General features: G+C 42.1%; 1 protein-coding gene across 12 annotated transcripts in view; it reads left to right on the top strand.

The window, feature by feature from the left end:
- Elavl4 (ELAV like RNA binding protein 4) overlaps nt 1-13,614 on the top strand; it is a 137,764-nt gene extending 124,150 nt beyond the window's left edge. For 5 of the 12 annotated variants that reach the window (XM_028889028.2, XM_028889012.2, XM_028889035.2 and 2 more), the window contains exons 4-7: nt 4,684-4,837; nt 6,360-6,585; nt 8,181-8,219; nt 11,101-13,614. In XM_028889028.2, coding sequence (XP_028744861.1) covers nt 4,684-4,837; nt 6,360-6,585; nt 8,181-8,219; nt 11,101-11,470 — 789 coding nt within the window. In that variant the 3' untranslated portion in view covers nt 11,471-13,614. The remainder of the gene's footprint in view (nt 1-4,683; nt 4,838-6,359; nt 6,586-8,180; nt 8,220-11,100) is intronic. The other 7 variants (XM_028889042.2, XM_028889100.2, XM_028889068.2 and 4 more) reach the window with 2 other exon arrangements.
- Nucleotides 13,615-20,713: the final 7,099 nt, after the last annotated feature.

The raw sequence follows: 20,713 nt of genomic DNA, 5'->3' as shown, positions 1-20,713 counted from the left end.
GTGGCATTATCAGGTGGCAGGTGCAGAGAGGAACACAAAGGATGGAGCCACAAAAGCAGACACCTGTCCTATTTATGAGGAGGGCTGCGTCCACGGGCACAGAGGTAAACCAATCCTTACAATCAAAGCTGTTGTTTCCAGGAGCCAGCTGGCTGCTCTCTGCTCTCCCTGATCCCACAGGTGGGATTTCAGGTCCCTAGGAGGGCTTGCTCATAGAAGCCCTGGCACCTCCAGAGTCTGCTCTCTGCTGCCATTCTCCTGGTTTCTTTAGAATGAACATCCCCTGGGGACCTGCCTGCTCTGGGGAGTTTGTATTCACTTAGAGAATAGGGTGTTAACAACAGACTGGGGAAAATCTGTAGCTTGATCTTCAAATAATGAAATTGTACACATCTCCTCTGCTAGACTAGCAGTCCTGCATGTCAGGAACTGTTGTACGATTTTTTTTTTATTTTTTTATTTTTTTGCTCCCCAGTGTCTAGAATAAGGCCTGTTTACATAGCAACCATGTCAAAGTCACAGTTTGTTGAGCACTTACTTTGGGGCCAGTCTTTGTGCCTAGGAATCTTACACACAAGTGGCTCTCTTAGCTTCTGAACTATGATGCTCAAGTGATGCCACTCAGAAAGGCACAAAGTCACACATCTGCAAAGTGAACAGGATTCATATCTAAAGCTCCCATACACCAAAGCTGTTCTTAACCTCTATATCTTTTTTCCATTCTATATTGGGATCTCAATCTCAGTTAAAGTCACGTAAGTATAAGCTTTGGAATAACTTATTTCAAAATATGGTTCCCTAACACTCTAACTAGCACCTGTCCAAGATGAAGGCTGATAAAAACAGAAAGGATGCCCCTGAGGTCTATAAAGAAGACCTTGGCAGCAGCCTGTGATGGCCAGGGGTAGTATAGGATATTCATGTAGTTGTGAACTTCGTGTTCTCAGAAATGTCTGTGGTAGATACTCAGCCCTTCATGGGTTCCTCCCCAATTTTCAAGGCGACTTCTAGCACCAAGGCTCTCAAGTTTATTGTTATTATTGGGTCCTTTTGTAGTGGGTAGGGGGACTGCAAACTCACAAGAAGAAAGATCTGGGGCATGTGGAAATGTTGAAAATCTCTGACAGGATTGTCTGTGATGTCAGCCATTCAGTCACCTACCTTGAGGCCACCCTTACCCAGAAAGGAGTGGCTTCTTCACTTACAGCTTTGTCTAGACAAGAGCTGTGCTAGCCTAGAAATGCCAACCTTCTTGTGAGAAACTCTGGATGAATGAAATGATCTTTCCTGATGGTTCAAGACAAGAGGAATTCTCCAGGGCACTGCCTATAATATTGGAAGCCCTGAGCTCTAGGCCAGCAACTCAGAGAGGGTCAACATGTCACCAATACAGAGGCTGAAGGTCACCATTTTGGGGACATGTTTCAGGTTAGCAAAGGGCCTAACATTTGCAGTCCTTCTGCTAGAGTTTAACAAATGTTTGAGGAAAGTTGAACTTTTTGGGGTCTGAGGAAGAGCATTTAGACGCCAGACTGAGCAAATCATTTTCCTATCGCTTTTGCCTGGTCCTCTCCAGAGGTACTGCACAGAGGTCTAAAAGAACAATAAGCTATGGCTCTAAATAGAGGAGAAAAACTGAAGAGGGCCTAGGCTGGGAGTAGAACAACCCAGATACTGCGTACCTTTAGACTGGTCTGTGCTCTGTGCCTGGATCAGTCTCTGGGGATCTGTGGCTGTAATTCTGCCTCAGGATCATCTTTGGGGGAAATGGTTTTGACTGTGTCATTGACTTTCCAGTGCCAACTCTGTTTGTCCTGCGGAGTCTGCCCTCAACATGCTCCTTTCTGGACCCCAGCTCGAACTGCCCCAAACCAGTAGAAGCCAAGGTCTTTGCTTTGTTTTGTACAGCCGTACATAGTAGAAAATGTACACTGCCAGGCATTTTCCTAAACCTTTGACCTTCCTCAAAGCAGAAGGCTATTAACAGGTCCCCATCTCCTCATCCATCCTACCACCTCTCTCACCACAACTCTATCTTCTCCCTGGTCCTTCTCACCCCCAACTTACCCCTCCCCTGTGTTGGGGTCACACTAAGATATAACCTTGCCATGACACACATCTTGTGACTTTGTAACAATGGGTCACTGTGTTTGCTCACCCATTCACCCCATATTTATTCAGTAAATCCTGAGAGGAGCCTGTTGCCTCTGTTGAAGGTGAACGAGACGCCTGGTTTGAGCTGTGTTCCCATCACCCAGAGCAGATCCTCCAGAAGGATTTGTGGTACCTCGTCCTGAAGCAGACTCCTCTTAGTCCTTCCAACCTCGGGCACTAACGAGTAAGAAGCTTATCTTAGCTCTTCAGTTAGTGAGGGCACATAGCTATGATTCTGGGTGCTTGGCTCAGTGATCATATCCGTGGAGGAACCAAGCTATGGTTAACTCTAAAGAACCCCAAACACCAGCATCATCCATCATGAGCTGTGGGTGTTCATTCATTTTTTTTCCAGTATGTTTTGTGCCTTCAGCAGATTTCAGGCTCTGTGCTGAGAGGTGGAGCCACAGACATAAATAAGACACATATACACCCACCTCAAGATAACCACGAGACTAGATGGTGAGTTAAGATCCGAATAAGTGGCCCACTAAGGAGGATCTCAGGGTGAGGCAATGTCAGACAAAGAAGACTGCCAAAAGAAGGTGGCATTTGAGCTAAGCCCTTACAAGAGTCAGACTTGGCCTCTTTCCCCTGAGTGGAGGCATGCAGTGGGGAGGTTGAACTTTGATGGAACACAGATATATTCAGATAACATCAGTAACTAGCAAGGTGAGACAAGGTGAACCTTAGTACTGTGGATGGGTTTCCTCCTTCCTACCATTGCTTCCTCCTGAATGAAAAATAGTTCCACTATGCTATAACCTGTTCTTGCCCCTTAGAGGACTGGGATAGGAGCACTTTCTGTGGAGTAGAATTACTCCACATAACAGTTACATGGAGTTCTTAATCCTTCAGCTCCCCGGCCGGCCCCAGATGCACACAGATACCTACCATGTAAAAGCTACTCTGCTTTCTCTGCCATATTCTGGGAAGATGTGGCATGTACAGAGGCCTCCAAGGCTACCCATGGATGTCTAGAAGATATAGATACTGGAGGCAGCTTCCTGGCTCCATCAGTGAGAGGAGGCTAGCGAGGCAGATTAGTCATTCACATCATTTTCTGTTGAGTCAACATCTATTTTTAGTTATAGAACTCATAAAGGGACCTAGTGTCCCTGTCATAGAAAGGGGGAATATGCCATGAGTAAGGGGTCTGTTCATCCGTAATCTTCTCTCTGCACTCATTTTCTTTGCCTGAAGATCTCATAAATAAGGCCCACTTTGCTGTTCAAAGTTTAGCTCTTAATGTCAATGGTCTGATTTAGGATGACATTTGTTATGGACCCATGCTTTTATGTACACACAAAATCACACACACACACACACACACACACACACACACACACACACACAATCATGCACATGCACACACTCTCACTCTAATGGATTTAGCAGGTCTCCTGAATCTGTTATATAGATTAAAAGAAATAGCCAGCTGAAAAATGCTAAGGCATATAGGTCCCTTCCTGTCCACCATTGTCAGATGTAGTCAGAAATGACTGTTTTCATCGTCTATTCTGAGCCCTAACTGCCCCAGAAATAGCTTTAGCAGGAAAGTGCTTTTGTTAGACTAGCTGTAAATTATATTTCAAATGTCTGATGTTGTTTTCTTAAAAAATAAATAAATAAGTAAATGAAAGTCTAAAATTAATGACTGCTGGGGTTTGCTTTGCTTATGTGTACTGCTAAAGATTTGGCTTCTTGCAGATGGAATTTCAGATCTGTTTACACTTCTGTGTTAGCTTTTGGGGGAGGAAAAAAAGCAGTTGAGAGATCTGGGAGAACAAATTTACAAAGTCAAATTTATTATAACCATTGGTGAGGCTCTTTTCTCTAACCACTGTCCTTCCCTCCCTCTTATCCACTGTGCCCCCATTTTTTTGTTTGTTGTGATTCTATCTGCCCTGCCTCAAAGTGAGAGGCAACTGATCCTTGCAGATGTGCAAGGTCACATATCGAGTTTAACAAGCAGATGTTCATTCAACCCCATTTCACCAGCACTTTGTCATTCAGCGAGAGCAGACCTCGTGGGAACAGATTGGAGCAACACAAAGGAGGGGACCAAAAAAAATCGTGCAGAGAACCTGACTGCTTTGATGCTTTGGATAAGGGAATGGGCACAGGGAGGATGGCATGGAGAGAAATGTACAGAGCAGAATTTCACGGGCTTTCTCTTTTCTTTTTGGCTTATTCAAAGATTATTATGTGTTAGATACAGTAAATCATCTATACTCCCACATCCAGGAGGTAAATCTTCAGAACTTCACGCGTGGGTAGTTCTGCATTTAACAGCTGCCATACAGTAGCTATTTGTTCACACTAACAGACCTTTATCTGTGCATTTGTTTTAAGTTTCTGTTGACAAGTCTCCTTTTGTTCATCTCTTGTTGTTCTCCTGTTATTGTTCCTACACAAGAACCATGGGTCCTCAGGACGGACAAGGGACTGTCATCTTGGTTGTTTCTTTGGTCTCCACTCTAATGATGAGTGCCTGCTGTGCATTTAGCACCTCTCACCTTCTCCTAGGTGTCCTATGCCCGCCCGAGCTCAGCCTCAATCAGGGATGCTAACCTGTACGTTAGTGGCCTTCCCAAGACCATGACCCAGAAGGAACTGGAGCAGCTTTTCTCGCAATACGGTCGCATCATCACCTCACGCATCCTGGTCGATCAAGTCACAGGTTAAGTGCTTCTTTGTAATTGGTTCCTCTGTATGTCTGTGCCATGTGACCCACAGAAGTAGGTTCATGGATATTGCAGGTGAGGGTGCAGAGCCTGAACAGGCGGATTTCTGACCCTTGTACATGGACTACCTAAATCTAAAATGGGCCATCTTAAGACTCCAGAGTCTCCACCATGGAAATACAACTAAACTACTTGGCAGGGTCATGAAAGAAGATTGGGGTATCAAGTTAAGAGTGGGGTTCTATGGCCTTTAAAGTCTGTCTCAGCCTTCATCCAGTGGGAAAAACTATATGTACAGCTCTAGCTCCAGAGCACAGTGATGTAAAGTTAGAAGGGACTTCAGGCTGCTTTATTCTACATATTGGGGGTCATCTGAAGTGAGAGGTCAGATTTCCCACTAGCTAAGTCAGCCGTGCATGGGTATGATCCCAGGCTAAGGTGCTACGGTTCTTTGTCCATAAGAAAGAAACCCAACCAGCGCCTCTCAGGAAGAGATGTAAGGTAGCTGGGGCTGCACTGTCAGTGACAGTGTCTTTTGCCTATTCCTGATTTGACCTCAATTTGAAATGTTTCCCCTGAGAGTCGAGGTAAACATGCATGTTTACCATTTGATCCATGCACCCATCCCCAGTGGTGCGGGCTCCACCTTAAACACTGTGCAGAGAGACACTCAGGACCAAGGATCAAGAAGACATAGAGCCTGCCCTCACAGGACTCCAATGAATGCGGTCATGTGAGGTGCTTGCTAGAGACCGTCCAGTGCCCCATGAGAGCTCAGAAGAAGGTGTACTGGGCCTCCTGGTGATTGTTGGAAAGGCTCCATGGCAGAGGCGATTTTGGAACAGAGCTTTGGGAAATGATTCAGTTTCCTGGCAAAAAAGGAAGGGATAGAACAGTCTAGAGACAGAGGATGGGATAGCCCAAGGTTTGGTGTTAAGAAAGAATACAAGCTGTTCAATGCAGGTCAGGGTGGCTGGTGTAAGGTTCAGTAGCAGATTTGAGACCAGACTGCCAAAGGCAATAATTGCTATCCTGAAAAGTCTGAATTTTATCTGCGTGTATCAAAGATCCAGGGAAAGGTAATCTGTAGGTTTTGTTTCTGTTTAAGACAACAAAGAATAAGTGGCCTGCATAAAGTCCATCATTCAAAGGGTGCAGAAAAAGCACAGAATATGTCCCTAAAGGGTGCAGTGAGTGGTCAGAGGTTCAGTTATGAGGTATGAAAGGCACCCTCAGAACTAGATAGTGTTAGGTGGTCAGTTAAAGGTAGATAGGGACTGGACAGGGCAATTGTAGAGGCCTGGAGGGAAACACCCACTGTGTTCTGCTTGGAGACATCTGCCCAGAGTCATGCTGGTAGAAAGGCACCCAGATAGATGCCTTTTGGTGAGTGACAGAAATTCAAGGAGCTGGATCACAAGTGGATTGAGTCACCACAAAGTACCTACAGGGTGCTTCCCAGTGATAGCTCCCAACTGTCTGGGTCACTCTTTGCAAATGCTGTTTTTCCTTCCCCAGGAGTCTCGAGAGGGGTGGGATTCATCCGCTTTGATAAGAGGATCGAGGCAGAAGAAGCCATCAAAGGGCTGAATGGCCAGAAGCCCAGCGGTGCTACAGAACCGATTACTGTGAAGTTTGCCAACAACCCCAGCCAGAAGTCCAGCCAGGCTCTGCTCTCCCAGCTCTACCAGTCCCCAAACCGGCGCTACCCTGGCCCTCTCCACCACCAGGCTCAAAGGTTCAGGTAGGCATGTCTGCTGCTCACCACACCATCACCAGTATGGAGTGGGGCATGGGCCAGAGAGCCTACACCTCTGAACGACAGAACAAGGCAAACAGCCTCTGCCCCACCCAAGCCATCACTACGGGGACGCTTCCCCAGAGCACCATTTGCCACTCCTATAAAATACAAGAGGACTACTCTTACCAGCCCTCTCCCAGCTTGTCACTGTGACTATTGGTTAAACTTGAAAATCATTAGTAGAAACAAAGTCTCTGTGTTTAGCCAGACAAGAAGAATCAATTTCAATGGAGTTAATCACTGAGCTGTATGCAGCTGCTCAGAGTTAAGGCAGGGTAGACCCTGGCCAGGAGTGGCTTGTCCTTGCCTCTTTTCCTAGGTGATGCTGGAATCCAGGGGAGGAGAGACTCTCTTTAATATTAACTTTACTCTCTTAAGTCACATACTCTGGGAAGATGAAAAGGAAGATTCAATCATACCTTACTAGTGTTTTCTTTGGGTACCCAAACCCCAGGAAGTCCCTGGTGCAATGGACAGTTTCCTGTGGGCCCTTCCTGAGAGGTGGATTTTTTTTTCCCCAGGAAAGCAGTTAGACTTTAACCAGCCTCTGTTGTGCAGGGAGAAGCACGGTCTTGACTCGCTCCCCTCCCCCCATAGTAAATTCTAAGCGTGTACCATATTCTGCCCATGTACCAACTTCCCTTTAATGAAAGGGTTTTCTTCCTGGTCAAACCTCACATGAGAAAATAGGGGGTCCTTCTCTCTATGATAGAACAGTCCATCTGGACACAGTGAAGGAAGAAATCAGACTTTCCATGTGTCCTCCTATGCCCCATAACTCTGAAATAGTTAATAATTTCATGAAGGATCGGAGCCATCTAATTTCTATTTTGTATGAAAACACATGTAGTATTTATGTAAAAATCCTTTCCAGCAAGCTTCTAATGGTGGAAACTATGGTTACTGCTGCCCCATGGTGTGAATAGCTTGTCCCCAAGTAAGGTATGCATGTGAGGAAGATTATAACATAATGACATTTTGCTAGGAGATGCTTTAGGGCTATTGCATAATAAGCTTTTTATTTTCCTTTAATCTTAGCTCACAAAAACTCCCTGCCTTCCAACTTGTGGGTGTGGCCAGATAGAATGAAAGCAGCTAGACTAACAGATCTGTTCATATATGTAGTCTGTGATCATGTGCTGTTAACCAGGAACAGAAACCTTTGCACACAAGTTTAGTTGTAATAAAAGGTAAATGATTTAAGAACACCCCGCCCCGTTTTAACAATTTCACAAGTAACATAAAAGTAAATCCACACAAATGTTCTGAGAAATGGGAGGGGAGAGCTGAATTAATTCAGACCTTGAAAGAAAACAGGATTCATTAGACACTTGCTTTAGACTCTAGAATTGACCTGGACATGAATTACTTGCAATTGGAAACAGGAAAAGAGAGAACGACCAGTAGACAGTCTCCTGAGCAGTGGGGAAGTTGTCAAGCTTTTCTTCTTTGAAAATGGAGCATTCTTATTAATAGTTCCATTGAGTGATCTTGCCATCTGTGAGGCATTAACCCAGAGACCCTCCTTCTCTTTGCAGGCTGGACAATTTGCTTAATATGGCCTATGGCGTAAAGAGGTAATTAAAACTCCACAGATTGCCAGATGTCCGTGTTGGCACAGACTGGGGCTAGATTTTTTTTTTTTTAATTCACTAACTTTACTTTTCTTTCAATTCTTCCTTTTTCTTCCACCAGCATGTCAAATTCTTAATTTTAATTTTGGACCTCAGTTAATTTTGTTTCTTTTAGGGCACACAAAAATGTATTTGTGTGTTTCACCTTTTCTTTTTTTTGCAGGTGGGCTTTCCCTATGGTTCAGGTGCCACAGCTACCAAGCCCTGGGTCATCTGATCTGGTCCTGAGTGGCTTCCCTTGGGGAGAAAGCCCTGACTTTTCTGGCTGATTTTGCTAACTTGCTGAGCACCTGTTTTGCATTTCTGATGCCAGGATTCAGTTTAAGAGGGCAGATCCCAGCAAATCAAAATTAGAACATTTTGCTAATCGTGACCAACAATCTGGCCAAATCACGGATTAAAACATGGATGGCTTTTTGACTCCCATCCCACTTCAGTGTGCATTTTAAGGCACATCTTGAGAATGAAGTGTATCTGTGTGCACCTCAACCAAGGGTTTCTTTTATTACAGGTTTTAGCCGTTATAAGTCTTCTCTAAGTTATATGTGTGGGGGGTTGGGAATAAATTTGAGATTTCTTTCATTTGTAAAGCCTTTTTATGGGGCTGGGGACTCAAGCAGGGTTTGAGACTTTCTGAATGTAATCATAAGGCTTTCCAGGTCCAACCTAAAATCAGTCTTAGAAGTTAGGTGTGTTATGTAACTGTATCCATGAGGTCCCTAAATGTGACCTGATTGACTCCATCACACTGCCAGGGACATAGCATCTTTATCTTCTTTCTCACTAGAGATGCACACCTTAATACAACTTCATCAGTTGAGGGAGAGAGATGTGGGCTTTCATAGACCACAGCACACTCTCCACTTGATGCAGGGTCTTTTTACCACTTGGTTATGCATGCATGGTAAGTACCCTGACTCTGGAAATGAGCACACAGTGAAGGGGGTTAGTGGACTGCAGACTTTACTAGCAGGGGGCCAGCCTCTTGAATCTCAGCTTCAGCACCAGTAAGGCTGACTAAATTATCTCCACGTATCCAACACGCTGCTTGCCTAGTCCCAGGCATTCTGCATCTTTTCTAGCTCCATCCCATACCTTTGCTGCCCTCTAACTTTAGTGAGGTAGCACCACATACTATGGGGAAAAGGTGATGCTTGTGACACACATGAGACTAGGAAAAACTGGGCTGTCCTCCATGTGTGGCCACATCAGCCAGTGTCCAATCCAGCCCAGTGCAACCCAACCCAGCATAGCCAGCACTACTTGGTACCAAGATTCTCCTTTTCACTGAACCCAGATTTGGATGTAGCCTCCATCCTACCTTGAGTGGTAATCCTACGTAAAACCCCTTCCTAGCCCTGACCTTGACCTTATAATAAGTACTTAGTTGCTTTCTGTGCATAAACTGAAAGGGATCAGAGGTTCACAGCTGAAGAAGAAATTGTTTATAAGTCAGCCTTTTGAAATAATATAAGTAATAATTAAGCCATTTTGCCCCTTTAAGGATCTGAACCATGAATGGTTTTGCTTCTGCTTTATTGTTATTTTTTTTAAGCAAAAGGGAAACTTGCTTTGGTTAGTAAAACTTGCTTTTGTTAATAATAACAAAAATTTTATCTACTGAATTATTATGCTTAGCATATCTTTAACAGACATATGATTATCTAAATTCTAGCTAAATATGAATTTTAATAAGACTTCTAAACCTCCAATAGTGTCTGCTTACTTTTTAAAATAGTCATAACTTCCACTTTGTCCCATACTCCTGTCTAATTTGGACTTCCTCTTCTCCAATTTCCTCCCCTTACCTCTCAAAAAAAAATCAACCAAAAGAAAAGCAATCTGGTCATCAATGAATAGATCAAAACCCCCTGTTTAAGTTCAGTGTGAAATAAAATGATGCCAATACTGTTCTGCCGTACTCTGGTATCCTAACTGTTTCTTCCACCACAAATGCCACATGGGTTTATTTAATAAGGCAGTGAATAAAATCTGAAGGGTTTTTTTCCTCTTCAAGACTACACAAAAAAATTGAAATTTTCAACCTAATACAACAGTTGTTGCACCAAGGCTTTTCTAATGTATAGCAATTCAAAACTTATAACTACACAAACCACTTGAGGACTTTTCCAGTCATGCTCAAGATGGCTTCGAGATGATATAGTATTAAGGAGTAGTACATCTGTTATTACTGCTCCAGGTCTGTGGGAGAATCCTTATGAATAAATGCTAAATGGAACATGAGCCACTCATCTGGTTAATAACAAGAGAGGTCCTCATGTATTTACAACCTCAGTAACACCAAGAGTTCTTGGGCAGGCGTAAGTGGGGGGACTCTGATGGTGGTGCAGTGAGCACTTCTAGAGCCATCCCTTAATCCGCCTAAAAAATAAGAGTAAAATTTTCCAAGCATTGACATCAAACAGATTGTCACTCCCTCAACCAATAAACACGTATTTTTCCTATGGGCTAATGTGTCTGTGAGAGCCCATATTCATGCCACTGAATGAATAAACCCAACAGTAGAATGGATGAAACAGAGCCCCTTCCCTGAGAACTCACAGTCTATGATGGGATAGGTTCAGGGTGGGACAATGTATGAACATATACTGTGTTAGAACTGGGGGTCTCTTGTGGCTTTTAGGAAATGACTTGGCCATTCTCTTGGCATGAGCCTTAGCTGTCCAGTCCACCCCATCAGAAGAAATGTCACAGATGTTAGCTTTTGCATTTTGGTTTTGAAACCCTGAAGACTCTCCTGCAAACACTCACTCAGCCCTTTGCCCTGTGTCTGTCTGTGCATCTGTGTGTCATCCATGGTCAGACTGATGTCTGGACCAGTCCCCCCTTCTGCTTGTCCCCCCAGGTTCTCCCCAATCACTATTGACGGGATGACAAGTCTTGTGGGAATGAACATCCCTGGTCATACAGGAACAGGCTGGTGCATCTTCGTCTATAACCTGTCCCCTGATTCTGATGAGAGTGTCCTCTGGCAGCTCTTTGGCCCTTTTGGAGCAGTGAACAACGTCAAGGTCATCCGTGACTTCAACACCAACAAGTGCAAGGGATTCGGCTTTGTCACCATGACCAACTACGATGAGGCAGCCATGGCCATCGCCAGCCTCAATGGTTATCGCCTGGGAGACAGAGTGTTGCAAGTTTCCTTTAAAACCAACAAAGCCCACAAGTCCTGAATTTCTCACCCTTACTTATTAAAATATATATATAAATATATACGAACAAAACACGCGCGCACACACATACACAAAAGAAAGAGACAAACTTTCCAAGGCTTATATTCAACCATGGACTTTATAAGCCCGTGTTGCCTAAGTATTAAAACATTGGATTATCCTGAGGTGTACCAGGAAAGGATTTTATAATGCTTAGAAAAAAAAAAGAAAAAAAAAACAAAAAAAAATACCTTTGATGCATTGAATGTTCTTTCATAGCTGTCGTTGTTGAATATAATATACATAGATAGCGATGTGCAGGGATTTTTACCCAGCCAGCTAACTTTACTACCTTCCTTGAAGGTGGGTCTTTTTAAGATGACCATTCGCTCATTTGAAGAAGAAAAACAAAAAACACAAAAAAATAATAAACAATTTTTACAAAGTAATGGGATTCAAAGGAAGAAAAAAAAAGATTTTTCTTTTTTGGCAAAACGTTGATCCAATCAGATTGGTTAAAAACCCCCACACAAATTAAAGAGGAATAATAAAAATTGCAAAACTAAAAAAAAAAAACTTTTGCAAATTTTTTTATTTTTCCTTTTTTCTTTTCTATCATGTGAATTAAAACAGTCTTCTGTTAGGGGATGGGGAAAGGGGGTACCTGATGACATTAACAATTTAATAACATTAACATTGTTGCCAAAGAGGTGGTCTCTTTGCTGAAAATGGGTTTCAAGAAAAATCTATTTTTATAAAATATAAAGAATTTTTACAAGAGAATCTGGATTTGAGAAAAAAATATTTTGACTGGCTAATTTAGGGGAAATTGACAACTTTGTCGCGTTCATACTGCACTGGTAACTTTTTAGAGATCAAGATGTGTGTTTTAAACTGGATTCGTAGACTGTTTTTTGAAGGATGGGCTATAAACAGATGATCTTCATATCTTTTCATAGCATGTAATAATAAAAAAATATTAATTGCTAGGGGAAAGGAGTGTTCATTCTACCCAGGGTACCACAATTCCCCACAGTCAAAACCCAAAAGCAAGGAGATGAGTTGAAAGACAGTTTTTCTTTAAGTCATCAGTATGGGATGTCAGCAGAACAAAAATTAAAAAGATTCATTTTCCTTTTAATCTAAAACTTCCTTAGTTTGAGCAGTAGGTGCTACAAAATTATTTACATATCTTAGTATCATAGTTAAATGTAAATGTGTTTAGGAGAGGAAAAAAAAGATACATTTGCTTTACATTCATTAAGCAATTTTCAAATTCACTTTGTAGCCCATGCTGATAAAATTGGGCTGTGTGGGTACATTTGAAACACTGTTTATGTTGCTTGAAACACTTATTTATTTAATTGCAGATGTGATGATGCCTATGGCCAAGATCAAATATAGCTAGATTGGCTAGACTACTTATTTGTTTACTTAAACTTTGGGAAGAAGCATATTATTGTGTCATTCTGTTGTGTGTGTATGTGTATATATAATATAAATATATATATATATATAAAGTTATTTTTTCTTTGGTTAATTTATTATAAGTTGTAACACTTGGCTAGTTTTGTTTGTATATGTCTTAAAATGTTTTCTTATGATATTTAAGTGACAGTTAAAGAGGTATCAAGGTAACTTGTGTAGAACTATTGTTTGATATATTGTCATGTTTGTTGTGAATATTTTTTCTTACTGCACAGTAGAAAAACTAAAAAAAAAAAAACTGGGTCTTTATTTTAATGTAATTCAGATTGGGGAAAACTAAACAGAGCTAAGGGAACAAAATGACTGGGAGCAAGCTCCCACGTCCAGTGCGCTGATCATTTTAGTACGTTTGTGCTTTGTACGGTTATATATTTAAAACGAAAATGAAACAAAAAAAATCCAAGAGTTCATGCTCTTCCCTGGGTAATAGAAACAGTTACTCGCTATGCATAATCTAGTTGATAGTAAAATTTGCTATTGCTTTTCTTGTCTTGTTACATAAAATCTTTTCAATACAAGTTTAGTCTTAATGGTAATAAAACGTTATGGTTATTTATAACTTGTGCTTATTTTGTGCATTTTTTCCCATGCTGAACCCACTAAGCGCATGTAGACGGGACTGTTGTTTGCACACCGAAGAGGCAAACTTTGTAGTAGTCGTCGTAGTGGTAGACAGGTAACAAAAACCAAGGCTGCATCATAGACTACTCCTTTACATTTTTTTTCTATTTTTTTTCCTCTTTTCGGTTTTTGAAGAAAATAAATAAGTAACACCAGATTTCAGTTCAGAGAACACTCGTTCAACATTCAGGGAAACCTTTTTATGTCACCTGCTATGAATGAATGCAGTTTGCTGGCAAAGTTCTGATGCATTTGCTAAGCATTCATGGGAAAGGCACGCCAAAATCTCTTCTCTATGATGTGTTCAATCTGGGGGAAAAAAAAGGAAAAAAAATCTTAGGACCAGGCAGTTGTATACTTTAGTTATAAATGAATGACTTCATGTTAATCTTGCTAGTTTAGATGATTTCTGAGGGAAAGTATTGTAAATGTTTTTTTCATAATCTTGTTGTGTTTGAATTATTTGTACTTTATCTGTCCAGACAATAAATGAAAGTGTGTAGAATGAATTTGAGCTTCCCAAATTTTTAAATGTGTTCATTCCAACTTTTTTTCTATAATATATGCAGAATTCCCTGATATTCTCTCATTAAATAAAAAAAAAAAAGGTGTTAAGTTCTGTTTTGCAACTCAGCCCAGTCTCTCCAAGTTTACTCAGTCTTTAGATGTCAATGACCTAGTTCTACACTGCTCGAAGTATGGTCCCCAACCAGCATTACCCTTGTCATCTGAGAGCCTGTTCGAAATGCAGAATCTCGGGCTAAAGGCACCTACAGAACCACCCACCAGGATGAATCTCAGGTCCTTTAAAGTTTGAGGTACACTGTACTAGTTGGTGAGCCAGATCTGGCATTTCATGTAGCATTACGACGCGTTACTGTCTGTTATTTATAAGAATGCCTGTGGGTTGTTCAGAGGACAAAGGTCGCTGTTTGCAAAGCATTCATTATACATCAGGCATGCCATGTAGGGACTGCTGCATTCTCTCACTTGATCCTCTTGGCACTCTGTGAAGAGCAGATCACATCGTCCTTATCTCATGGGTGATGCAGGCAAGACTCAGTGAGATTGAGTAACCTGGGGGGGCGGGGGGGAGGGGCAAGTCTCCAATAGGATTGAATCGAGTTGGGGTCTGCTACTCTTGCCCTGTCCTCCACTGAGGTCAGGTTGAGTGCTGTATCAAGGAAGCAGTCCATTTGTTCTGAGAGGTGACAGACAAACAAGGGAGGTCATCTTTTTATTGTTGGACTTACTTTTGTTTAGAAGTAGCAGTGACCTGACTTTCTATTTGATAAGGAACCCGACACAAAGACTTGCTTGCACAGTGTAAAAAGAACATGATTTAGCCACAACCTATGAAGATGAAAAGTGCCTACCTTATCATGAAATCACATTAAAATCTGCCCTGAACTTTAGGGAGTGAGCTTTGTGCCTATTTCCAAATGTGATCATTCCTTGATGATCCGCTGTCCAGCTTTCATTTCCATTTTCTCACTAATTGAAAACTCATAATACCCAATAAAACATCACCATCCATAAACTGGTACTTCAAGAAAAAAAAATGCCCCCACTGATCCAGATGAATGAATAGTCCAGTTCTCCTCCATTTCTCATTAACCCCTTTTTATTATTATATTAAATTACCACATCAGTTAGGATAATTAAATTCAGGGCATAGAATGGGATTTAATTAACCAAGCTAAATATTAAACCTCTAAGTCAGCCTGCACCTCAACAGTTGAACTCAAAAGGTCCCTTTAGTTTTTTTTTCTGAATACAAACCCCCATGTTTCATTTGTAAAAGAAAATGAACAGTTAAACAAATAGCTTCCCCCCAAAATAACACAGCTTCACAAATATGTTTGTAGGGTCTCAAAGCTTTGTAATTAACCCTGTAATAGGTGCCACTCATTGGGGGTCATGCTGGGGTTGGAATATGGAAAGTTGTAATAATGATTCTCATTCATATAGTTCATTCCTGCCCCCAATAATAGATCTATGCAGAAAGTTTCACAAATAGATGTAGGTCTTTAAATAGGTTCTGAACATGTCCTTAGAAGGACATTCCATGCACACAACTCTTCCCAACATAGACACAATGTGTCTGCTTAATGTGGAATAAAAAATTCATCTTGTTGCAGCTGTCCATCCATTACCTTAAATCTCCAGGCAAATATAGTTTCCGTGGGTGTTTGTAGGGAGCTCTAGCAAATCACAAGAATTCAGAGAGATTATTAAATTTCTTTGAGGTCCAGGGTACATTATATTTTGCTAGGATGAAAAATTGCATGTCACAGAAGGCTGACAGCATTTACTTAGTGTTATTTCTATTGAAGAAATAGGGAGAGTGCAGTGTGTGTGTGTGTGTGTGTGTGTGTGTGTGTTCTGTGTCTATAATCATGCCTTATAAGCACTGCTTGAATCAAAATATTACTTACCTCCTTTACCCAAGACCACACACTGACCAGATGATGATTTCAACCAGAAATTTTTATTCATTTGAATCCTATTAAAATTTCTTTCAAAATCAATTGTTTGCTCATTTGTAAATATAATATTCAGCTCCCCCAAGGAACAACATTCAAAGTCTTGTGGGGCTGATACTTCTTAGACAACTTAAATATCCTAATTTAGCTCAGAGTCACCTTTGCAATAGATGCTTCAAGAAGCCTCCACTCCTCTGAGCTGCTCTGTAGACACGGTGCATTCATTTCTCAATGGATGCACACATTCAAGCAGGTGGGGGCAATCCATTTGTTTCTCAATTCATGCACACATGTGAATAGGTAGAGGCAATGTACATTTGTTTCTTAGTGGATGCATACATTCGAACAGGTAGAGACAATGTGCATTCATTTCTTAATGGACACACATATGCAGCAGATAGAGGCAAGCTTTTGTACATCTAAGTATAAAGCTTCATTTTTTACTTTCAAATGTGAATTCAAAAACCATGCGTGGCAGACAGAAGAAATGTGTTTTCTAAATGGAAGTCATTAAAATCTTAATTTGAGGCCATCCTGCCTGAATTTCTCCCTCAGCCTTAAAGAGAGCTCAGGAACACTGCTGTATAATAAATACCCTACACCTTCCACTGCCTTTGTTCTACCTGATGAAAGGAATAATAAAAGGAAATTACATTTTATTTCCATGAGCTAAAAGCAAGTTTAATATTGTCCAAAAATGACTCGTACCATTTCTTTATCTTATTAGCTTTTTGGCATATTAGGTAATAAGATAATTTCTCATGGTGTATTTATGTAAGAATCGTATTTCTCTGTGTGTAGATCACTTACAGAAGTGTCTGTTAACGGGAGAGAATGATGCATAATCGGCACTTAAGATTAAAATAGATCTGAGAACATGAAAGTGTTCCTTCAATTAAAGGAACAGTGTTGCTCCAGACTCATCTTTTTTGTTTCTGCCACAGAATGAAAACTGGCTTAAAATCACCCAACCCCAAGTCAATTACCAGAAGGCTCTCTATGCAAGTTCAGCTTAATCTACTGGTGGTTCAAGTTCAAAGTGGGTTCACATGAGTCACCAGTTTGCCTTACAATTAGTTCAGGCACTATCCAAAAAAGTCCTTGAGATGTAAGCAATAGTTTCTAGGGATGGGACCAGTATGTTGAAAGGCTTTGCTGTTCTAACTCCTAACATGTGTGTTCTAATGAAGGGCATCATCGTCACTTTTACATTGAACAAAAAGACTCGGAGAGATTAGGTATCTTGTGCAAGTAGGTGGCAAAGCAAGAACTCAAACCTGGGTCTGTCTAGTCCCTGATACCCCATTATACCACCCTGGCTCTGAGCCAACTTCTTTTTCACAGGAGTCAAAACAATTACCAAATGGTCCTCTCTTCAGTAGAAAGTAAAGATGAGTCCAGTTATATAAGGGACAAGGGAAATCCCATTAATGTACTGTGCCTGGGGTTAAACCCTTCCTCAGATCTTTATCAGAAAAATGGATCAATCGCATAACAGGTTTTACAGACAAATTGATAACAAAAACCTGACAGTGATACTTTTAAAGCACTGTTGTCCAATGGTGATTTAAAAATAAAATTGGATTATTGACAGGTCTGTGTTAATTACCGAAAGTTATTGAGATAAAAAGCAGTTGAGAATGGAAGTGGGATGTAAAAGTACTGCTGTGTCCTCCAGGGTAAACCGTGTCACTCACAGAACACACAGAAGAGAAGGAACCCTCTCCTCTGAGCCTGAGTCCCACTTGTGAGCAGCCTTCCTCATGACTTAATCATCCTTGGAGATACAGCTGTCCATAGCATCCCTCTAGCAATTAAGTCTCAACACTTGACTTCCAGGTGCATTCAGACCATAGAAGTGGCAAAATGATGGTAACAGAGACAATAAGGATAACATCCCTCTTTATAAAAAGAGCACTGCCCTTCTAGGTGCCCTTGGGAGTGGCCCCACTTGTCTCCACAGGAGGCACCGTGTTAGCTGGCAGCGTCTGGTGAGCTCTCCTTTCATTAACTCTATTGCCCCTGAATTCTTAGAACATTACTAAGAGACACGTAACAGAATCCTCACTTAATATCTGACACACACACACACACACACACACACACACACCAGGCCTAGAGAAATCTAGCATCAATCCAATATCTCTCCACTAAAATATATCGGTGATGTTTACTATAGCACTCCTATTTCTTGACCACCCACCTAGGAATGAGGTTCACCTGGGTAGGGTGTTGAGGTGAAATCTGCTGAGGCCCTAGCCAAGTCCATGCTAGAACCCTTCCTCTAAACACCATGTGCCAGACACTAAGGCAGGGGCATGGTAAACAGAATGGCCAGACTGCTTTCTCTGATGCCTATTTTGTGAGTAGCACTTCCGCAGATTATGAGGGAAAACAATACAGAATGTGAATTTGGAGTTTGATACAAAGATGCATAGGACAATGGTGTGCACGCTGTCAGTGCCAGAGGAAGAACTGCAGGACATTTTGAAGATTTGTGAGAAGGAGGAGGAGGAATACTCTGGAATCCAGCAAAGAAGAACAGTGCAAGTCACACTATTGTCCCAGCGAGCTAGAGAAAGCCCTAGGAGATCAGTTCAACCTCTGCACTTGAACCCTTAAGAGAAAGGGGGTTTCACATTGCCCAAGCTCCTCCCCATAGCTCTTATCTCATTCCACAGTCATCAGGATTCCTCTCCTTAAAATGCTATTCCTCCACACTCAAGCCCCATTCCACTCAAAGTAAACGCAATACACATTTTGAGAAGCCCTCCTCGACCCTAGGTTGGGCTAGGGATTCCTTGATGATTCTGTATATCACAATATTCTTTGTGTGGCGAATCTGAACTACTGGATACATGCCTTCCTGGGGACAGAGGAATCAGTCAGTGGCTACCTTAGAAGAGCTCAAGTGTAAGCAGGGTATAATGCGCCCATATCAAAGACATGGGGGGGTTGGGGAGCACAGAGGAAGCAGCAGTCAATTTCAGCTGTGGTGGGGTGGGGCAGAGTCAGTGTGTAACAAGAAAAGGCTTGATAGAGGAAGTAGCCATACATTGAAAGATGAATCAGCCTGAAACAGGCCTTGGGTGAGAGGAGAAGCAACACATCGGGAATGATGGCAGTGACCCAGGACAAGAGTTAGAAACTGTGGTTCTCCCAGGAACTTGCTACACAACACTGCTAATTTCTGGAGACTGGGGAGGGTGGGACACAACATGTTGAAAAGGTTAGAGTGTACTGAAAAGTGAGAGCCAGCAAAATGCTAAAAAGTGCCCAGTGACCTCACAGCAGGAAGAGAGTGGATGCTGGGGTGAACCATCAAGCCACAGAAAGGACTTTGATTTTTACCATAATTCAAAGTAATGAGAGCCAGGCACAGTGGCACATGTATGTGATCTCAACTCTTGGAAGGCTGAAGCAGGATAGTAAATCCAAAGCCACCTAGGCTACACAGTGGGCTGCAGACCCACCTGGGCTATATTCCAAGTCTGTCTCAAAAAAAAACACGAAGCAGGGCTAGGAGACAGCTCTGTCTGTGGAGTGCTGGCCTTGCAAACACCATGACTTCGGTTTAAATACCCAGAACCATTTTTTTAAGTCAGATATGCTAGCAAACTTGTGATCTTCACAGTAGAGAGGCAGAGATGGACAGATCTCTGGGACTCGGTGTCCAACCAGCCTAGTCTCCTTGGTAAGTTCCAGAGCAATGAGGGCCCTTGTCTTAAAATAGTGAATGGAGTATGAGAGAATGACATGCAAGGTTGACCTCTGGCCTCCACATGTACAAACACACATACACACACACACACACACACACACACACACACACACACACACACACACGGCACACATATACAAAATAAAATGGTGCATGAAGAAAGGCCTGTGTTCCAGCCAGAGACTCTTCTCAGCCTCAGCTTCTTCAATAGAGTGGTTAATTTTAGCTCCCCGCCATCGAAATAACTGACTGCTGCAGTTTATATCTTGACTGTCTCCCAAAGGCCATGTTTTGGAAGCTTTTTACTGGGGTAAGGTGCTGCTAGGAGGTTGCCAACCCTTAAAGAGGTGGGGCCTGGGGAGAGATCTTTAGGTCCCTGGGGGTGGACCTTGAAGAAGGTGTTGAAGAAGGTGATAGGATCACAGCCCCTCCTCCTCCTCCTCCTCCTCTCTCTCTCTCTCTCTCTCTCTCTCTCTCTCTCTCTCTCTCTCTCTCTCGCTCTCGCTCTCCCTCTCGCTTCCTGGACATCAGATAAGGGGATTTTTCTCTGCCGTGTACCTTCCACCATGATTGGCTTCCATATCACAGGCCTAAAAGCAATGGAGTCACCTAATCATGGGTTTAAATCTATGAACCTTTTCTCTTTTCAGTTGGCTGTCTTGGGTATCTGTTAGAGCAGGAGAAAGCTGACTAGCCCACTGGCAGTGTGTTGTTTCTCGGTGTGTCTGTGGTTGGAAGAAACTGGCTTTTGAATCCACAAGAATCAAGAACTCATAAGAATCAGTAAGTAATTAGTAAGGAAGTTCATCCTCGCTCAGTGTGGGTGGACACAGTCAAACTGGCTGACGACCCACGTAAAACAAAAAGGCAAAAGAAAGATAAATTTTTCAGAGCTGGGACACTCTATTCTACAAAATACAGATGATTATAGTACCCATTATTTGAGAC

This window comes from Peromyscus leucopus, chromosome 2, assembly GCF_004664715.2.
Source record: "Peromyscus leucopus breed LL Stock chromosome 2, UCI_PerLeu_2.1, whole genome shotgun sequence".
Taxonomy (NCBI): domain Eukaryota; kingdom Metazoa; phylum Chordata; class Mammalia; order Rodentia; family Cricetidae; genus Peromyscus; species Peromyscus leucopus.
Note: the sequence above shows the minus strand (reverse complement) of the source record. Positions and strands in the feature narration are given on the sequence as shown.